Source organism: Balaenoptera borealis (assembly GCF_965194805.1).
Source record: "Balaenoptera borealis genome assembly, chromosome: X".
NCBI classification, from domain to species: Eukaryota; Metazoa; Chordata; class Mammalia; order Artiodactyla; family Balaenopteridae; genus Balaenoptera; species Balaenoptera borealis.
In genome coordinates, this window is record NC_138881.1 from 16,475,389 (window position 1) to 16,496,566 (window position 21,178).

The 21,178-nt window shown below is 41.7% G+C and overlaps 1 protein-coding gene and 1 long non-coding RNA gene across 5 annotated transcripts in view; one reads left to right on the forward strand and one right to left on the reverse strand.

Annotated features, from left to right (window-relative positions):
- The window catches only part of LOC309620021, a 601,726-nt gene that overhangs the window by 319,592 nt on the left and 260,956 nt on the right, over window positions 1-21,178 (forward strand). The gene's annotated exons all lie outside the window — the stretch shown is intronic.
- The window catches only part of MAP3K15 (mitogen-activated protein kinase kinase kinase 15), a 148,157-nt gene that overhangs the window by 15,565 nt on the left and 111,414 nt on the right, over window positions 1-21,178 (reverse strand). For all 4 annotated transcript variants that reach the window (XM_082375481.1, XM_082375483.1, XM_082375480.1 and 1 more), the window contains 5 exons: window positions 15,957-16,044; window positions 14,232-14,365; window positions 11,884-12,011; window positions 9,473-9,603; window positions 9,151-9,256 (listed from right to left, as the gene is read on the reverse strand). In XM_082375481.1, the coding sequence (XP_082231607.1) occupies window positions 9,151-9,256; window positions 9,473-9,603; window positions 11,884-12,011; window positions 14,232-14,365; window positions 15,957-16,044 (587 nt within the window). The remainder of the gene's footprint in view (window positions 1-9,150; window positions 9,257-9,472; window positions 9,604-11,883; window positions 12,012-14,231; window positions 14,366-15,956; window positions 16,045-21,178) is intronic.

Here is a 21,178-nt window from a genome sequence, read left to right on the forward strand (position 1 = left end):
AAGCTACAGTAATCAAAACAGTATGGTACTGGCACAAAAACAGAAATATAGACCAGTGCAACAGGATAGAAAGTCCAGAGATAAACTCACACACCTATGGTCACCTAATCTATGACAAAGGAGGCAAGAATATACAATGGAGAAAAGACAGTCTCTTCAATAAGTGGTGCTGCGAAAACTGGACAGCTACATGTAAAAGAAGGAAATTAGAACACTCCCTAACACCGTCCACAAAAATAAACTCAAAACATATTAAAGACTTAAATGTAAGGTCAGACACAATAAAACTCTTAGAGGAAAACATAGGCAGAACACTCTTTGACATAAATCGCAGCAAGATCTTTTTTGACCCATATCCTAGAGTAATGAAAATAAAAACAAAAATAAACAAATGGGGTCTAACTAAACTTAAAAGCTTTTGCACAGCAAAGGAAACCATAAACAAAACAAAAAGACAACCCTCAGAATGGGAGAAAATATTTGCAAATGAAGCAACCAACAAGGGATTAATCTCCAAAGTATACAAACAGCTCATGCAGCTCAATATCAAAAAACCAAACAACCCAATCAAAAAATGGGCAGAAGATCTAAATAGACATTTCTCCAAAGAAGACATACATATGGCCAACAAACACATGAAAAGATGCTCAACATCACTAATTATTAGAGAAATGCAAATGAAAACTACAATGAGGTATCACCTCACACCAGTCAGAATGGCCATCACCAAGAAGTCTACAAACAATAAATGCTGGAGAGGGTGTGGAGAAAAGGGAACCCTTTTGCACTGTTGGTAGGAATGTACATTGGTACAGCCATTATGGAGAACAGTATGGAGGTTCCTTAAAAAACTAAAAATAGAACTACCATATGACCCAGCAATCCCACTCCAGGGCATATACCCAGAGAAAACCATAATTCGAAAAGATACATGCACCCCAATGTTCATTGCAGCACTATTTACAATAGCCAGGACATGGAAGCAACCTAAATGTCCATCAACAGAGGAATGGATAAAGAAGATTTGGTACATATATACAATGGAATATTACTCAGCCATAAAAAAGAACAAAATAATGCCATTTGCAGCAACATGGATGGACCTAGAGATTGTCATACTGAGTGAGGTTAAGTCAGACAGAGAAAGACAAATATCATATGATATTGCTTATATGTGGAATCTAAAATAAGGGTACAAATGAAACAAAACAGAAATAGAGTCACAGATGTAGAAAACAAACTTATGGTTACCAGGGGGTAAGGGGGAGAGGAATAAATTGGGAGACTGGGATTGACATATACACGCTACTATATATAAAACAGATAACTAATAAGGACCTATTGTACAGCACAGGGAACTCTACTCAGTACTCTGTAATGACCTATATGGGAAAAGAATCTAAAAAAAGAGTGGATATATGTATAACTGATTCACTTTGCTGTACAGCTGGAACTAACACAACACTGTAAATAAACTATACTCCAATAAAAAAAATAATTTATTGCATGCTAGGAAAAAAAATTAATAAATTATCCCAAACGTTAGCAGTTTAAAACAACAGTTATGATCTCACACAGTTTCTAACGATTGGAATGTAGGAAAAGCTGGGCTGGGTAGATCTGGCCCAGGGTCTTTCATTAGACTGCAGCCAAGGTGTTGGCTGGGGCTGCAGTCATCTGAAGGCTAGACTGGGGCTGGAGGATTCACTTCCAAGCTCACATGGGGGTTGGGAAGAGCCTTTGTTTTCTCACCACATGGGATCCTCCATAGGGCTGCTTAAAATATGGCTTCCCCCAGAGTGTGTAATCCAAGAGAAAGCAAGAGGGATGCCACACTGCCTTTTCTGACCTAGCCTCCAGGTCACACACCACCACTCTGTCCTAATCTATTCACTACAAGCAAGTCACTAAGTCTGGGCAGTGTTCAAGGGGAAGGGAATACAAACAAGGCTGTGAATACCAGGAGGTGAGGATCACTGGGGGCCATCTTGGAGGCTTCTGGCCACAACATGTGACTTTCAATTAGCACTCAATGGCTTACAAAGCATCTGCATGTAGAACTGTCCATCTGACTCTCACAACTCCATAAGGACGGGCAGAAGAGGTATGATGTACTGTTGTTCCCATTTTACATATGGGGAAACCGAGGCTCAGAGAAGCTAGGGAATTTGTTCAAGCTAAAGCCCAGGTCTCCTGTCTTCAAATTTGGAGCTACACACCATGACATCCCTGATCTAAGTAATGGATCCAGGAGAAGCACAACTGAAGAAAAAGCTGCCTGATTAAGAGCAGCTGATGCAAGAATTTCCAAAGCCATAATGTGACTTCTTTCCATATAACTTTCTTTCCATATTAGGCCCAGGGTGATAATAGAAAACTGGGTGCTCCATTCTATTTACTACTGTATTCATAGGGAAACCATCCAGTCACAGCAAGCAGCCAACAAAGAGAGATAGATCCACACAACTATTTCCAAGAGTCAAGGGACCATCCCGGGGCAGCGTGCACATTGTGGGTGTACATCAGCTGTACCAAAGACTGGCTTCTGTGGAGAAAACCAAGTGAAGATGCCATGGGGGTGGGGGAGCAAATGAATGGAGAAATCCTGGAAACGTTGCTCGCCTTAAATCTGGCTCTCTTAGGGGTTTCCTATGGTCCCTCAGGTATCTACACGGGTGCAGTGGTGCAGAGTTCAGGACAACGTGATCAGGAGACCCACAGGCGTCAACCCAGTCCCCTTGGGACATGAAATCCATTGGGGGCTCCTGGACAAGTGCCCAAGAAGGATTTTCAAATTATCAGCAAAGAAAAGACATGACACGGGACGATAATTTAGGAGTTTTGACTGAGGGGCCAAGATACGATCTGGATACCAAGACAAGGGGTGAGAGAGGGACCACAGACGCATGTTTCTACGGGGGTCTCAGAAAACTGGTTACACAAGCCGTGGGCCCCCAGCCCAGGGGCCTCCCACCCAGATCAAGGGTTAAAAGGGGTGAGAGAGCAGAGCCTGCGCTGGGAGGTCTACCCTCTCTCATTACAGGTGTTGGGGATGAGCTGCCCCCAGAAGGGTGCGGGCCCATGTCGACTCAAGCAACTCAACAGCCGCCCAGGATAAGTGCACTTGAAAGGAGGCCACACGTTTGCACCTTCTACAGTCCCCTTGAGACAGTATTAGAGCCCAAAGTTTCAAAATTTAATATTAATAAAGTAGCGAAAAGAGAAATAAGGTACAGCTTTCCATGCCCCTGGGGTCACCCCAGTTGCCCTGCCCAAGGGATGGGTCTGAAGGGAGGGGCCACCACTTCCTCCCAACCCAGAGCCTGTGAGGGCTCCTCACTGGGCCCACTCAGAGCCGCATATGTATGCGTCCCCTGCTAAGAAGCTGCACAGAGGACTGGTTCCCATGGGAGCAAAAGCAGCTGACAGCAGCAGAGTGGGGACCATATGGTCTGGGAATATCACCACACCCTCTTTGACAGCGGGTAGAAAAGGGACACCAGATGCAAAACCCGTTGTAGAAATATTGCTTTAGGCTCTTTTTTGTTTTTTTGGTTTTTTTTGGCCATGCGGCTTGCGGGATCTTAGTTCTCCAATCAGGGATCAAACCCGGGCCCTTGGCAGTGAAAGTGCAGAGTCCTAACCACTGGACCACCAGAGAGTTCCCTGCTTTAGGGTCGGCCTGTCTGTCTGTCTATCCATCTATTTATTTATTTATTTTTGGCTGCATTGGGTCTTTGTTGCTGCGTGCGGGCTTTCTCTAGTTGCGGTGAGTGGGGGCTACTCTTCGTTGCGGTGCGCGGGCTTCTCATTGCGGTGGCCTCTCTTGTTGTGGAGCACGGGCTCCAGGTGTGCGGGCTTCAGTAGTTGTGGCACATGGGCTCAGTAGTTGTGGCTCGCGGGCTCTAGAGCACAGGCTCAGTAGTTGTGGCGCATGGGCTTAGTTGCTCTGTGGCATGTGGGATCTTCCCAGACCAGGGCTGCAACCTGTGTCCCCTGCATTGGCAGGCGGATTCTTAACCACTACGCCATAGGGTCTTTTTTAAAGGGAATCCGGCCCAAAGACAGCCTTCCAGGCCTGGTTCCCTCAGTAGAAAAAGATGGAGGGGTAGTTATAATGTGCAGGGTAAAAGATCAGGGTGAGGAGGCAAGGGGTAGTCAGCCAAAGGAGAGGCCCCTGTCCAGGACACGGGAATTATATTTAGAGGGATCCGGCAGCAAAGAGTTAATAGCAACCATCAGCCAGACCCAGAGCACAGGAAGCCAGCTTAGAACAGTGCTAGTCAAGTGACAACTTTCTGCCCCTTTCCTCTCCTGCCCACAGCTGGTGAGTAGGTAAAGAGGTGAGGGAGGGAGCAAAGACCGACACCCCGACCAGCGGGGACGGGGAGAGGAGTCTGCCCTTTAAATGAGGACGAGCATGTGGATGAGTACAGGCAGAGCCCGGAGATACTGCAGGTTCGGTTCTAGACCACCACAATAAAGTGAATATGGCAATAAAATGAGTCACGAGTTTTCTGGTTTCCTAGCGCATGTAAGAGTTATCTTCACGCTATACTGTAGTCTATTAAGTGTGCAGTAGCATTATACCTAAAAAAACAATGTACAGACCTAAATTAAATAATACTTTATTTCTAGGGACTTCCCTGGTGGTGCAGTGGATAAGACTCTGCGTTCCCAATGCAGGGGGCCTGGGTTCGATCCCTAGTCAGGGAACTAGATCCCATGTGCATGCTGCAACTAAGAATTCGCATGCCACAACTAAGGAGTCTGCGCGCCACAACTAAGGAGCTGGCAAGCCACAACTGAGCTGATGAGCCACAACTAAGGAGCCCGTGAACTGCAATGAGGGAGCCCGCCTGCCGCAACTAAGACCCGGTGCAACTAACTAAATAAATAAATAATACTTTATTGCTAAAAAGATGCTCACCATCATCTAACAACACAGGATTGCCACAAACCAATTTGTATAAAAAAAAAAAATGCAGTATCTGCGAAGCACAACAAAGCAAAGCGCAATTAAACAAGGCACGCCTGTATATCAGCCAGAACCCTTTCAATGACTGGATTCAGACTTCGTTTGCTTCTCAAAGTGCCATTAAGACTTTCTCTTTCTTTCTCCAAAGACGACATACAGATTGCCAACAAACACATGAAAAGATGCTCAACATCACTAATCTTTAGAGAAATGGAAGTCAAAACTACAATGAGGTATCACCTCACACCAGTCAGAATGGCCATCATCAAAAAGTCTACAAACAATAAATGCTGGAGAGGGTGTGGAGAAAAGGGAACCCTTTTCACTGTTGGTAGGAATGTAAATTGATATAGCCACTATGGAGAACAGTATGGAGATTCCTTAAAAAACTAAAAATAGAACTACCATATGACCCACCAATTCCACTACTAGGCATATACCCAGAGAAAATCGTAATTCAAAAAGATACATGCACCCCAATGTTCATTGCAGCACTATTTACAATAGCCAGGACATGGAAGCAACCTAAATGTCCATCAACAGAGGAATGGATAAAGAAGATTTGGTACATATATACAATGGAATATTACTCAGCCATAAGAAGGAAGAAAACTGTGCCATTTGCAGAGACATGGATGGAGCTAGAGACTGTCATACAGAGTGAAGTAAGTCAGGAAGAGAAAAACAAATATCGTATATTAAAGCATATATGAGGAATCTGAAAAAATTGGTATAGACGATCTTATTTACAAAGCAGAAATAGAGACACAGACATAGAGAACAAACGTAATGATACCAAGGGGGAAAGGGGCGGGGTGGGATGAATTGGGAGATTGGGATTGACATATATACACTATTGATACTATGTATACAATAGATAACTAATGAGAATCTACTTTATAGCACAGGGAACTCTATTCAGTGCTCTGTGGTGACCTAAATGAGAAGGAAATCCAAAAAAGAGGGGATATATGTATATATATAGCTGATTCACTTCGCTGTACAGTAGAAACGAATGCAACATTGTAAAGCAACTATAATCCAATAAAAATTTAAAAAAAGAAATAGGGATTGATAAAATTAAAAAAAAAATTCTCTTTGTTATCTAAGTGTGGCTGGAAGAGTCACGGGAAAGGACCATTGCCCTGGGCAGTCGTGGGAGACAAAAATAAAAATAAAAACTACACCTTTTGAGTCCGACAGGCTCAGCATGTTACTTATGCACATAAACTTGATTCTCTCAAAGGCTCCTGCGAGCTCTAATGACCAGGGACTTCTAAGTGCAAATTAGTATTTAGTTCACTAATGCAGACTTCAGTTGCACTTGCTATGAGCCAGGTACTGGTTAAAGCACTTCATCAATATTAACTCACTTAATCCACATAAAAACCCTCTGAAGTAGGTATTATGAGCATCTCTGTTTTATATACTTATGAAGAAACGGAGATACAGAGAGCTTAAGTAACGTGCCCAAGGTCACACAGCTAGCAAGTGGTTGAGCTCCTGTCCCGAGTTCCATTCCTGGGTATCCACCGGAGAGGGATGGAAACATCTCTCCACACAGAGGCTGGTATGTGGATGTTCACGGCAGTATCATTCACTACAGCCAAAAAGGGGAAACAATCCAAATGACCATTAACTGGTAGATGGATAAACAAAATGTGGTCTATCCATACAATGGAATACTATTCAGCCAGAAAAGGAATGAAGTACCGATACACACTACATATAGCATAGGTGAACCTTGAAAAGATTATGTGAAGTGTAGGAAGCTGGATACAAGGGACCACATATTGTATCATGCCACTTATAAGAAATCTCCAGAGCAGGAATATCTATACAGAGAGCAGGTCGGTGGTTGACTGGGGCTGGGGAGGGCATGGGGGTTGACTGCAAGGTGGCACCTTTTGGGGGTGACAGAAATGTTCAAAAATTGGATTGCGGCGATAGCTGCACAACTTGGAAAATTTACCATAAATCACTGAAATGTGCACTTTAAATGGGTGCATGTTACGATATGTGAGTTAAACCTCAATAAAGCTGTTGCAAAACCAAAAGCAAAGGGGGCTGACCCTGGCCATAATGGCCCTTCCTCCTGTTCTAGCTGGTTTACACCTATGGTGAAAAGCCTTCAGAGGAACACAGGAGGGGAGGACTTCGGGCCAGGAAGTTGTCTGAAGCCTTTGTCTCTCCTTCCAGGCTCCAAAAGCCTCCGGGCATTTGCGTGGAAACGCCCCACTGTGCCCACCCGCACCCAATCGGACTGTGGCACCAGCAGCTGAGATTTCTTTACAGAACCGCTCTGTTTTGCAAAGAGTAATTATATGCAGGGGAATTTCCTACCCCAAATGACACCCCTTCTTTATTATCCCCCAAACACCCCTGCATTATTTTGCAATGCAAAATTCATGCCTCCTCAAGCCAATTACTTGGGAAAATGTGATACGCAATGATGAATTATACATGCGTTTTCTTTATGATTTTTTTTTCTCCTTGGGGATGGTAATTATGAGATAAATTGTTGGGGGTTTTATGTCTTGAAATAACTCCTTGCCATATCAGAGCCCCTCTTGCTACATATTGCTAAGCTAATTGGTGGCTTCCAAAGAGAAGGACAGAAGTCATTTTTAATTAGGCTAGTAAAAAAATATGCCAGTCATACATACATACATACATACTCACTGATACATACATGTTGAGATATATATATTTATATCAGAAACAATGAATGAAAATTCAATACACTCTTTGGGAGATTCCAGTGGGGTCCTTGGTGTAATAGTTCCCCATTTTGAGGTGCAGGTATCTCCTCTGGTGTTACAACTGAGAAGTCATTTCTGATGCATAAAAGTTCTCTTTAGATAGAGAACGAGTCTCTATTGTGGGCGTCCAGTGGCTGACATAACAACAATTCTCTTGTTGAAGAAAAGTCTTTCAAAGCTGAGACAATTATTCACCAAAACTAAGGGCAAGTCTGTCCACTCTACAGTTTGGTGTTATAGGGATAGAAAACAATCATCTGTCTTTTATAACTTATATCGGAGCTATAATATTATAAGCGCTGTTTCATAATTCCATCAAGCGAGATCTTTGTGATGCTTTCATTACACCCTAGGGGGAGCACAAACCTTTACTTAAATCAAAATCAGTACTTCTGGGCTTCCCTGGTGGCACAGTGGTTGAGAATCTGCCTGCCAATGCAGGGGACACGGGTTCGAGCCCTGGTCTGGGAAGATCCCACATGCCGCGGAGCAACTAGGCCCGTGAGCCACAACTACTGAGCCTGCGCGTCTGGAGCCTGTGCTCCGCAACAAGAGAGGCCGCGATAGTGAGAGGCCCGCGCACCGCGATGAAGAGTGGCCCCCGCTCGCCACAACTAGAGAAAGCCCTCGCACAGAAACGAAGACCCAACACAGCCATTAAAAAAAAGAAAAAAAAAATTAAAAAAAAAAATCAGTACTTCTCTCCAAGGATCACAGTTTCTGTTTTGCTTTTAAATGGGAATTACAAAAAGCCATAGGTAGCTTTTGAGCATCATTCTACTCACTGGTCGTGTAAATGGAAAGCTAGCTGGCAATTTTATTCTACCCTTTGAATCCAGTCCCTCTCAACACATAAATGATTCCATCACTGACACATGGAAAAGAAAATTCAATTGCTCAAACCCACTTAGAATACCAAACCCATCTTAGAATACCCTAAAAGAATCAGCCTCTCTTGGAAACAGAATCATATTAAAGCACGAGGTACCAGAATTCCCTAAAGTACAGGCTATTTTTATAAAACACCGATAAAATGTTCTACTACGTTGTCTGAGGGATACTGTTATTCAGAATTACCCACGATTCTGAATAATGTGCTACTAACTTAGAAGAGATGCTGCCATTTTGCTGACTGGTTAGAAACCCTCGGAAAACCTCAAGCAGAGCACAACACCTACTCAACCTTGGAAGACAAGGAAGAAAGTAAGGCAATCTTGTTGCCACAAAGAGCTAAGTGCATCATTATGACAGAGTTCAAACACTTTGAAGTTGGGGACGATACACCGTCCACTTCAACTACCAGTTGTCCACAGTGCACACAGGTGCTTGGTGAGTAACTTCCAAAGGACTGCAGTTGCAGCAAGCCTAACTCCAGGATGGCGACCCCACGCCAAGCTCTGTTCTGCTTACCAGCAAAAGTCTCTGTACATGGATTCACTCCTGCAAGACGTTTAGAGGTGCCGAAATCGGAGATTTTCACCACTCCGCTATAGGTATTCACCAGAACGTTATCACCCTTCAGAAAAGGAAGAACATCAAATGCTTAAAAGACAGATTTAAACAAACTAATGTAAAACAGACTTGGACCTTAAGAAATGGTCATGTGTCTCTAGGAAGACTAGACTCTGCTCAGTCCTCTCCCCTCCGTGAGCTGGTCCACCTGCAGACACTCCAGCAGCTCATGTGATCTGAGATGCAAAGTGAAATCTGATTGGCTCAGACAAGCAAGTACCTTTATGTCTCTGTGCACAATCTGGTTTTCGTGGAGATACTTGAGGCCTTCCAGGATTTGCTTGGTGTAGAACTTGATGGTGGGCTCCTTCATCGGCCCCCATTTTGATCGCAAAAGAGCCGAAAGGCTTCCTGGAAACGGACACAGTAAAAAAAAAAAAAACTCATCAGGGCGATGAAGAGTCGATTATAAGGGTTCAGGGAAACACAGTGAAGTGATGTTTCTAACCTAATGTAAGCACTCGCGCCCACATCACCGTATCTGGGCTAAGTGCAACATCTTTCCTCCCTCTCTGTTGCCTGTTTCCCAGATGCACAAGGAGCGCGGCCAGAGAAGGGACGGGACGTGAACCAGCATATCAGCCCGACTAGAGGTGCAGGGTGGAAAGGAATCCCTTGTGACCCCCGAAACACAGCCAGGCCACCTTCGGGTTTAGCTCTGTTCAGCTGCACAGAATCAGGAAGAGAGCGCAACAGTGCTCTCTGAACTCTGAAGGGCTGGCCAGACACTGCACATCCTGCACGAGTGTCCAGCCATTGGGCTTGGGTCAAAGCCACGTTTTATACCTCACCCTGAAATCAGAGGTGGACAGGGGCAGAGTGAGGGGCCCTTAAGGGAGACAGGGGCCCGAATCGGAGGAGGTTGGGGCTCTCTGTCCTCTCTGTGAGAAGCTCCCAATGCCAGGTCCCAGGGGCAGGACTGCCTTAACACCCACCCCGCCCCGACCCCAATTATACTATTAAACATTGAACTTTGGGGCCAGAAGAAAACCTCCCTTCACTGCCTTCTAACCATGTGTTTCAGAGATTATTGTCCAGGCGCTCAGCATCAGCTGTCGCCCTTACACAGTGCTATGGGACCTTGCTATGCCTCAGTTTCTCCATCTGTAAAAGGGGAGGTGCACATCTATCTCCAACTCTGCGGTCATCCTCAGACCTCACGGCTGGAACACCAATCAGTATTTTCTGCTAGACTATGAGCAATCTGAGGGAAGAAGAAACTGTACGTTATCATAAATGTAACCCTCAAAATCTAGCCCATTGCCTGGCTCTTAAGATATATAGTTAGGTTTTTTTTTTTTAATTTTATTTATTTATTTATGGCTGTCTTGGGTCTTTGTTTCTGTGCGAGGGCTTTCTCTAGTTGCAGCAAGTGGGGGCCACTCTTCATCGCGGTGCGCGGGCCTCTCACTATCGCGGCCTCTCTTGTTGCGGAGCACAGGCTCCAGACGCGCAGGCTCAGCAATTGTGGCTCACGGGCCTAGTTGCTCCGCGGCATGTGGGATCTTCCCAGACCAGGGCTCGAACCCGTGTCCCCTGCATTGGCAGGCAGATTCTCAACCACTGTGCCACCAGGGAAGCCCTACAGTTAGGTTTTTAATGTAATGGCAGGCTCTTAGTAACTATGAGTTGAAAGAATGAATGAATACAGATTTCTAACTAAAGTTTTTATATTTGCATTCAGATTACTATTAATTTTATCATTATTTTCTTAAAATGAGCACTTACTGATTTCTTGCTTTCTGCCTGGCACCGTTTTGAGAGCTTTACAAACATTATCTCACTCACCCCATCCAACAAGCCACTAAGATAGTGTCATTATGACTCCAATAATTACTATTCCAACTATGATAGTACTTATTAATAATCCAATTTTAAAATTCATTTATTCAGTCAGAAAACTGAGGTCACACAGCTTGCAGATGGAGGGACCAACTCAAACTAGATGGCTGGGGTCTTCCCTGGTGGCACAGTGGTTAAGACTCTGCGCTCCCAACACAGGGGGCCCGGGTTTGATCCCTGGTCGGGGAACTAGATCCCACATGCATGCCTCAACTAAGAGTTCGCATGCCACAACTAAGGAGCCTGTCTGCCGCAACTTAGACCCAGCGCAACCAAATAAATAAATAAATATTAAAAACAAACAAACAAAAAACCAAACTAGATGGCTGGCTCCAGATCTGAGGAACTCCTACCCTCGTACTCTACTGCCTGCCTTTGGGGATCTTGTGGATAAAGCGCTGGTGTTCGATTTCACTGTCAACATGTTATTTTGCAATGTCATTTAAAAAAACCTCTGTTTCCTCTTCTCCAAAGCATATTTCAACTCCTAGACTGTGAAGGCCTCAAGGCCAGAGACTATGCTTTATTCATCTCTATGTCTCTAGTGCTCGGCCCAGCAGCTGGCACTCAGTAGATCCTCAGTGAATACTTGATGATTGAATTACCAGACCAGGAATAGACTGTTTATGTGACACTGGAAAATCTGTATCCAACTCCTCTGGGAAACAAATGGTCTCCCACACTTAAAATGTCTGTCATTTTTTAACAGCAGGATGAATAACGATGTTCATATTATATTTTCATCAGTGATTTTCAGGGTATGAGACCAGAAGACCAGTGACTACTCACCCCCAGGCACCTGCTCCATAAATATCTTAATGTAGCCGTCCTCGGAAACAGAGCCCAGGTACTGAACAATATTGCGGTGCTTGAGGTTCTTGTGCAGGGCGATCTCCTCATGCAGAGGCTGAGAGTACCTGATAAGAAAAACAAAGCCAGTGTCACCTGCCAAATCCCTGGAGCTTGGAGTCCATATATCGCACCTCACCAGTACCTGCCCTACTGCTGGCCATCCCTTCTTTGTGGGAATGTTCTCTCCCTTGGCTCCCATGAGACTATTCAGCTTCCCATCTGTAGAACAGGGGATAGTAATACAAAGCACGCAGGGCTGCCGGGGGCCAAAGTGTGTCAAGTTTCTCAGGCACCCAGTGGAGTGCCTGGTGTGTGGCAAGTACCCAGTGAACGGCTGCTGCTGTTACTATGGCTATTGATAGGGCTTGAACTCTCCAACCATCCTTTGTCTCTCTCAACAGCCTCTCTTCCTCTGCTCCCCCATGAAGGGAGCTGTTCCAGAAGGTTCTGTCCTCAGCTGCCTTCTAGTCTCATTCCGCAGACTCATTCCAGACTACAGCAACAGCCACCTAATGGACCTCCCAGCCTCAGCCTCCGGTCTCTTCAGTCTATTCTCCCCTGGCCACCATATTTCCCCTTCCTAAAACACACACCCCATCACATCACTTCCCATCCTAAAGTCCACATAAAGACCACATTGTTTAACATGGCACACAAGGACCTTCAAACTCAGGTCAGACTACATCTTAAAAAATGTTTGCCTCATCTCAAGAGCCCCCCCACTGCCCTACATCCTACAGTCGAGTCACAACAGACAATTTGTTCTTCTCCCCGTACACTCTGTGCTTAACAGCTCTGCTTCCCCTCAGCATAGAATGCTCTGGCCTCCTTTTCTGCCAGACGAACTCCTACTCATCCCTCAAAGGCCGGCTCAAAGATGATTTATTTTCTCAAACTTGCCACAACTCATCCAAGAAGAGCAATTCATTCCACTCCTATGCTCTACAAACACTCTGTGAACCTCTGTATTATGGCACTTGTCACTTTGCTCTACCAAACTGGGCACACCCTAACATTAGGACAGTATCCTACTCCCCTTTCAGTCTCCAGTGCCAGCCCAGAATCTGGCACAGAGAAGGTGCCCAATATCCTAACTTCAGCCTGTAAATTTAGGGAATGGGACAAAACAGTCTCTAAGGTCCCTTCCAGCTCTAAAATCCCAGGAACAACCATCAGCAGTGAAGAGCTGAAATGACTAATACAACCAATTGAAGGAGGTGGTTCAAGCCAGCAACTTCCCCCCAACAAACAACTGCAACGCCTTATCCATCATGAGAATAAGAGACAGAATACTGGAAGAGGAACTCAAGAGACTGGATCCTAGTCTTGTTTCTTCATGTCCTCGGAGAAGTCATTTAACCTTCTTAGCCTTGGAAGAAGTTGGATGAGTTCATTTCAGACCCTGCTTTATAATTCAAATATCATAACACACAATCCCATTAAAAATGAATGGACGAACAAGCAAACGAATGAACGAATGAATGACAAAGGGTCTTACAGCTGCTAGAAATCACTTGTAATCCATCCCTAATGATTCACTGACACCTGGATGGAGGGATGTTTGCACACAGCCATCAGTGTCCAGCACTGAAGGCAACGCTGCAGATGTGGTCTGAGCACGCCGGTGGAGCATGGAGCTATTATTTCTTATACTGTGGCCATTACTGTATATGTAGCTTCTCTACAAAAACACTTGACAGTCAACACGTTCTTGTTTAGAATTAGGAGGGGTATGAATTTAAAAAGGAATAAACCTTTAGTTAGACTCTTAAAAAGTGTAGGAGAAATAAATTGGTTTAAAAAACAATAGTCCAAAATCTATGGGTGAGGTTGAAGGGTAGGGTATTAATAAAATAGTCTGTATAGCAAAAAACTAAAATTTTTTTTTTACCACATTTAATTTTCTGTAATGATACATCTGAATAAATAATAGCCATTTCAAATTGTTACAATGTGAATTAAAGCACAGAGTCATATTTTAAAATATTTGCAAACAAACATCTATGTAAAAATGTAAAACTTTATTTCCTCCTGACGGGTGGAAATAAAACTACAGTCTTCTTTTAAAATGTGACTCTGCAATCCACATGCCTCTAAGTGAAGTTGTTCCATTTTCTCCATTTATTTATAATATGTAGAGCACAAAAGCAGATCACCCTTATTAGAAGAGAATTACAAATTTTTTTGATGACATAATGCTTTCATTATGCACCATCAGTGGTGGGCACGGGAATTGGGGTATGGAGGTGGCAACTGCAGAAGGCGGAAGGCCCGCCCTGACTTGCCTGCTGTCTCTCTCTGGAATTTCTTTGATGGCTATTCGCACTTGATTGCTCAGATCTCTGCCGGCATACACGATCCCATATGTGCCCTTCCCCAGCACCACTCTCTCACCATTCGCATCGTGGTCATACTCATACTAAGGAAAAGCACCAAGATAAAAAAGCACACAACTTGTGGTGGAGAAACCCCATAAAAGCCCAAACATTGTCCTGCAATTTTTAGAAAATTTATAAATAACATTATTTGAGTACCAGGCAGGTCACATTTCTTGGGTTATGTACTTTTCATTAAATAATTGCTTTTAAGGGGTAGAGTTCTCAGTTACTCATATATTCATAACATGATTTTATGAAATAGAATGCAAGAAATTTAAAAATACGGCTCATATGTAACTTAGTGGGCTCACCTTTTGGAGAACTCCCCTCACTTTGATGCTGCGATTTAAAACTGCTTCTAAGCATGTCAAGTACCCCAAATAGGTGCCTTCTTACATGATCCCTTATCAACTTGCCAGGAAAGCAACCACTTTCCATAGCCCAGAAAAGAACTGAAGGTAAATAAAACTAAAATTGTCTTAATAGAAAGTACACATGCTGCCCCACTCCTGTTTTTAGAGGTACAGATCTAGCATTAAACACATACTGCAAAACTCCACCTGTAATTAGTATTGCTCTTTTATTCCCCCAATCTTATCATCAAAAATTGTACAGCCGCATTCCACTTGGTTCTTCTCAATGATTAAAACAAATGTAACTCTAGACTGAGCAATATTTATTTAAAGCAGAGGCAGCAAGGGATTCTTTCTGTTATTTTCTATGCCCCCTATACCTGCTTACAGAAGTGCACAGAACGCGTGTGCATGTGGACGTGTCCCTTCCCATCCACTTCTAGGGATGCTCACGACAATTAAGGTTACTAGTGGGTCTCATCACTGTCTGATTTAACCAAACATCCGCCTGCTTCATAACAGGCTTTTATCTCCCACCTTTCTCTGTTACCTTCAAAGTGCATCACTCAGTTCGTTTCTAAAACAAACTTTGATTCTAAGCTAAGAATTCGAGTACCTGACTCAATTATTAAAATGAATCCCTTTGATATTTTCTGAAAGAAATCTCAAAGAATTAATTTCAGCCCACTTGAAAGTATAGTAAAATCTCACTAAATTACAAGGACCTGAGTTAGTGGCAAGTCATAATAATTGTGCAAGGTTTAAACACATGCGTAGTGGTGCAGTATCTGTGGACTACCACTGTACTGTCCAAAAGAGCTTATGATGACCCTTTCTGAATATTAAGAATATTAATTTCTTAATATTACCATATTTAATATATTATATGCAAGTAGATATAACTAAAGTCATTTTAGGCATAAATGAAAAAGTCTGCTTCTATTTGCCCAACTATTTCTCTTGTAGTTTCACAAACATTATTAATTAGCATAGAAAAACCTTTTCCATCGGTTGTACACAAAGGGAATTTTAGTCTAGTCCACGTCAGATTTTTCTTACACATTCTGCTTGATAGGATCCCAAAGTAATGAGGTGTTTCTATAGAGATGCATTAAATTTAATCTCTGACAGTCATAAATAGTGATGGCTAGCTCGTTCATTAATGAGTATTTTAAAATATACGCATAAAGAACTTTCACACAAAAAATGGGACATTTTCTTTAAGCATCAAAGACACAGTAAATAACTTTTTCCATGTCCTAGGTCTTCTGTGACTCACCTCTAAGGTATCCCCGTCGGTCTCTCCCTCCAGCTCCACTGTACTGCCCACGCCGTTGGCTATCATCTCTTTGACCAAAGAGCAAAACCTAGAACACCAAATGTCACAAAGATGCCGCTAATTATGATCACTCCTATTCCTTTCCTCTAACTTGGCCTTACTACATTAAAGTGTGATTAAATAAACCAAGCTTTTACAAGTTATGGAACAATCACTCCACTCCTTGATTTGACATGGTAGTGTACTGGTTATCTAATCTAGTTCAAATACCTATATGATACTTGAATGCCCTCTATACAATATCGCCACCAACTGGCTGGCTAATTGATGCGTGAACACCCCCAGTGACAGAGAACTCATTACCTCACAAGGCAGCTCATTCTTTGGTGAGAAATGCTTCACTTATATTGAACTAAGACTTCTTTGATGTGGGTCTCATCCATAGACTGCTTAGAATTAGTCCCTTTCTACATAACTGCCCATTAGAAATGTACATAATTTTATTATATCCCTATAAGTCTTTCCTTCTTGTTCCCTCAACATTTCCCCCAGGACTTGTTTATGAGTCACTTCACTAACTTGTAATTCTTCAAAGGTGTCCCTGTATTATTCTTCAAGTCTGGTCCCGGGACCAGTGTTCCAGGGGTGATTTAATTAGTGCTAAGGATAGTGGGACCATCACCTCCCAAGTTGCCAGCACTCTAGCTCTTAGTGAGAAATAAGGTCTTGTATAAGGGGAGAGGTGAGAAGGAAGTGTGTAAGACGGCCTCATCGTTCTGTTGACATAGACTAAGCTTAATATCAACTATAACCCATAAATCTTTCTCACAAACGCTGCTGGGCCACATCAGCCACTCCCTAGACTTGTGTAGCTGTTTATTCACATACAAATGACTTGACTCAGAAGATTTGTATTCAGTATTCTCTCTTAAGGTGGCAGGGAAGAATATTGCATACTTTAAGATAATTTCCAAGAAACACTAGAATGTTCTTTTCTCTAACCCATCCCACCTCTGCTGTTTCTAATTTTTGAAAGCTGGGACACGCAACAGTCAGGCTTCTTAGGAGACATATGGTATGCATGCAACAGAATAACTAAAATTTAAAAGACAGTATCAATTGTTGTTCAGAATGTGGAGCAACTGGAACTCTCATATGTTGCTGGTGTAAGTGTAAATTGATAAAACTACTTTGGTATCAACCAAAGCTGAATATAAACCTATCCCATAACCCAGTAACTCCATTCCTAGGCACATACAGTGCAGAAATCAATGAATATGTTTACCAAAAGGCATGCACAAGAGTGTTCATAGCAGTTTTATTCATAATGGCCCCAAACTGGAAACAATCCAAATGTTTGATAAAACAGATAAATTGTCATATATATTCACACAATGGAACACTACACAGCAAAGAAAAGAATGAACTAATACAACATGGCTGAATCTCATAGATATTATTTTAAGAGATACAAGTGAGAAATAAAAGAGTACATACTTTATGAGTATATTTATTTGAAGTTTAACAACAGGCAAAACTAACCACTGGTGATAGAAGTCAAAATAGTTACATTAGGAGCAGGTTTAATGACTGGGAAGGGGCACAAGGCACCTTCTGGGGTGCTGATATACTTAACACACTCGTCTGTATATTACACCTCAATTAAAAAATTATTTAAATGTATGGCAAGAAAAGGCACTGAGGACAGAATGAGAGACAGAAGGTAAACTTTGTAGTAAAGGGATGTTCTGCTTGATATTTGGCAGCATTTTCCAACTCTAAAATTGAAGATTGTGACCCAAGGGTGCCCTGGTCTGATATTTAGTCTGATTTCTAAATATGTTGTTATAATGATTGTCTGAGACACACTGAATTAAAATGTTCTCAAATTACATGATGCAAACTCTCTCAACAAACTACAAATAAAGGAATCTTCCTCAACCTGATAAAGGTTATCTATGAAAAACCTACCAGTAACATCATGCTTAATGGTGTAAGACTAGACGCTTTCCTCCTAAGATCAGGAACAAGACAAGGATGTCTGCTCTCGCCACTTCTACTCAACATTATACTGCAGTTAGTCAGGACAATTAGGCAAGAAAAAGAAAGAAAGACATCCAGTTTGGAAAGGAAGAACTATAACTATCTCTATCTGCAGATGACATGATCTTGTATACAGAACATCAATAAAAAACTATTAGAACTAAAAAATGAGTGCCAGTTTGCAGGATCAATATACAAAAATCAACGTGTATTTCTATACACCAGCAACGAACAATCTGAAAATGAAATTAACAACTCCACTTAGAATAGCACCAAAAAGAATAAAATACATATATATTTAACAAAAAAGTATAAGACGTGTACATTGAAACTCCAAAAATTGTTGAAAGACATTAAAGAAGACCTAAACAAATAGAAAGATATGCTATGTTCATGGGATGGAAGACTTAATATGGTTAGGATAGCAAAGCCTCTCAAATTGATCTGAATATACGAAGCAATCCCTGCCAAAACCCTAGTGGCCTTTTTTGAAGAAACTGACTAGCTGATCCTAAGATTCACATGGATATGGAAGCACCTGCAATAGTCAAAACAATTATGAAAAACAAGAACCAAGTTGGAAGACTCACATTTCCTGATTTTACAGCTTAGTACAATACTACAGTTATCAAGAAAATGTGGTAATAGCATAAAGGATAGACATATAGATCAATGGAATAGAAGTGAAAGTCCAGAAATAAATGCTTACATTTATGGTCAACTGATTTTCTAAAAAAGTGCCAAGACCATTCAATGGGAGAAGAAATAGTCTTTTCAACAAATGGTGCTGAGACAACCACATATCCACATGCAGAAGAATGAAGTTGGACCCCCTACCTCAGACCATTTAAAAAAAAAACAAAACAAAACTCAAAATGGATCAGAGACCTAAATATAAGAGCTAAAACTATAAAACTCTTTGAAGAAAATAAACACCAGAGAAAACCTTGGGTTAGGCAAAGCCTTCTTAGATATGACATCAAAAGCACAAGTGACAAAAGGAAAAATAAACTGGACTGCCACAAAATTTAAAACTTTTGTGCTGTAAATGATACCATCAACAGAGTAAAAAGATAACCCACAGAATGGGAGGAAGCACTTGCAAATCACACATCTGACAAGGGCCTTGTATCCAGAATATATAAAAAACTCTTAAAACTTATTAACAAAAATACCAATAACCCAATTAAAAATGGGCAAAGTTCGGAGAAACTTGGCAAACATCACTTTCGCCAGGTGAGCCAAGTTAATATCACCAGTAATGAGACAAAGATATTGTATGTCTCCCAATGTGATGTACCTGAGGACAGGGCATCACTTCTGTGGTATTCCTACCCCAAATGCATAACACTAATATAATCATGAGGGAACAGCAAACCAACCCAAATTGAAGGATTATACAAGATAAACTGCCTGTACTCTTCGAAAGCATTAAGTCAAGAAAGACAAAGACTGATGAAGAAATGTTCCAGATAAAAGGCGGGGCTATACAGACGTGACAGCTAAATGTTAATATGTAATCCTGGTTTAGATCATGAACCAGAGAAAAAATATCTTTCGTTTCACTGTAAAGGACATTAGTGGGACAATAAGTAAAATTTGGCTAAGGTTTGTAAATTATAGAACCATATCAATCTTAGTTTCCTGATTAGATAACTGTACTGTGATTACATAAGTGAATGTTCTTGTATTTAGAGAAGCACGTACTGAAGTACTGAGAGGTAATGCAGCATTATGTCTACAACTTACTCTTCAACAGTTCAGAACAAAATAGTCATCTGCATATAGAGAGAATGTAAAACAAATGTGGTAAATGGTTAACAGTGGGGAGTTCTGGGTGAACTTTCTTGTAAGGTCTGAATATTTTCCAAAATAAAAAGTTAAAAAAATGTTTTAATTGGGCAAAGGATTTGAGTAGATAGTTCTCCAAAGAAGATATATAAATGGCCAATAAGGTCATGAAAAGATCCTAGGTATCTTTAGTCATTAGGGAAATGCAAAACACAACCACAATGAGATTCCACCTAACACCCACTAGGATGGCTACAATCAAAAGGACAGACAGTAACAAGTATTGCGAGGACGTGGAGAAAATGGAACCTTCATACATTGCTGATGGGAATGTAAACTGGGAAAACAGTCTGGCCGTTCCTCAAAGTTAAATAAAGAATTATCATAAGACCCAGTAATTTGGCTCCAAGAGAAATTAAAACATAAGTTGACACAAAAACTTGCATGTGAATGTTTATGGCAGCATTATTCACAATAGCCAGAAAGTGAAAACAAACCAAGTGTCTTTCAAATCATGAACAGACAAATCAAATATATCCATACAATGGAATATTATTCAGCCACAAAAAGGAATGAAATTCTGATACATGTTACAACACGGATGACACTTGAAAACATTATGATAAATGGAGGAAGCGAGTCACAAAAGACCATATATTGTATGATTCTATATATATGAAATGTCAAGAATAGGCAAATTCGTAAAGACGGAAAGTAGATTCAGTGGTTGCAGAGGACTGGGATTGGGGGGGTGGGGTTAGGTTGAGAGAAAATGGGGAGTGACTGTTAATGGATACTGTGTTTCTTTTGGGAGTGATGAAAATAATCTAAAATTACATTGTGGTGATGGCTGCAAAACTGTGAATATACTAAAAAAAAAAAAAAGACCTAAATGTAAGGCCAGACACTATCAAACTCTTAGAGGAAAACATAGGCAGAACACTCTATGACATAAATCACAGCAAGATCCTTTTTGACCCAACTCCTAGAGAAATGGAAATAAAAACACGAATAAACAAATGGGACTTAATGAAACTAAAAGCTTTTGCACAGCAAAGGAAACCATAAACAAGACCAAAAGACAACCCTCAGAATGGGAGAAAATATTTGCAAATGAAGCGACTGACAAAGGATTAATCTCCAAGATTAACAAGCAGCTCATGCAGCTCAATAACAAAAAAATAAACAACCCAATCCAAAAATGGGCAGAAGACCTAAATAGACATTTCTCCAAAGAAGATACACAGATTGCCAACAGACACATGAAAGAATGCTCAACATCATTAATCATTAGAGAAATGCAAATCAAAACTACAATGAGATATCACCTCACACCGGTCAGAATGGCCATCATCAAAAAATCTAGAAACAATAAATGCTGGAGAGGG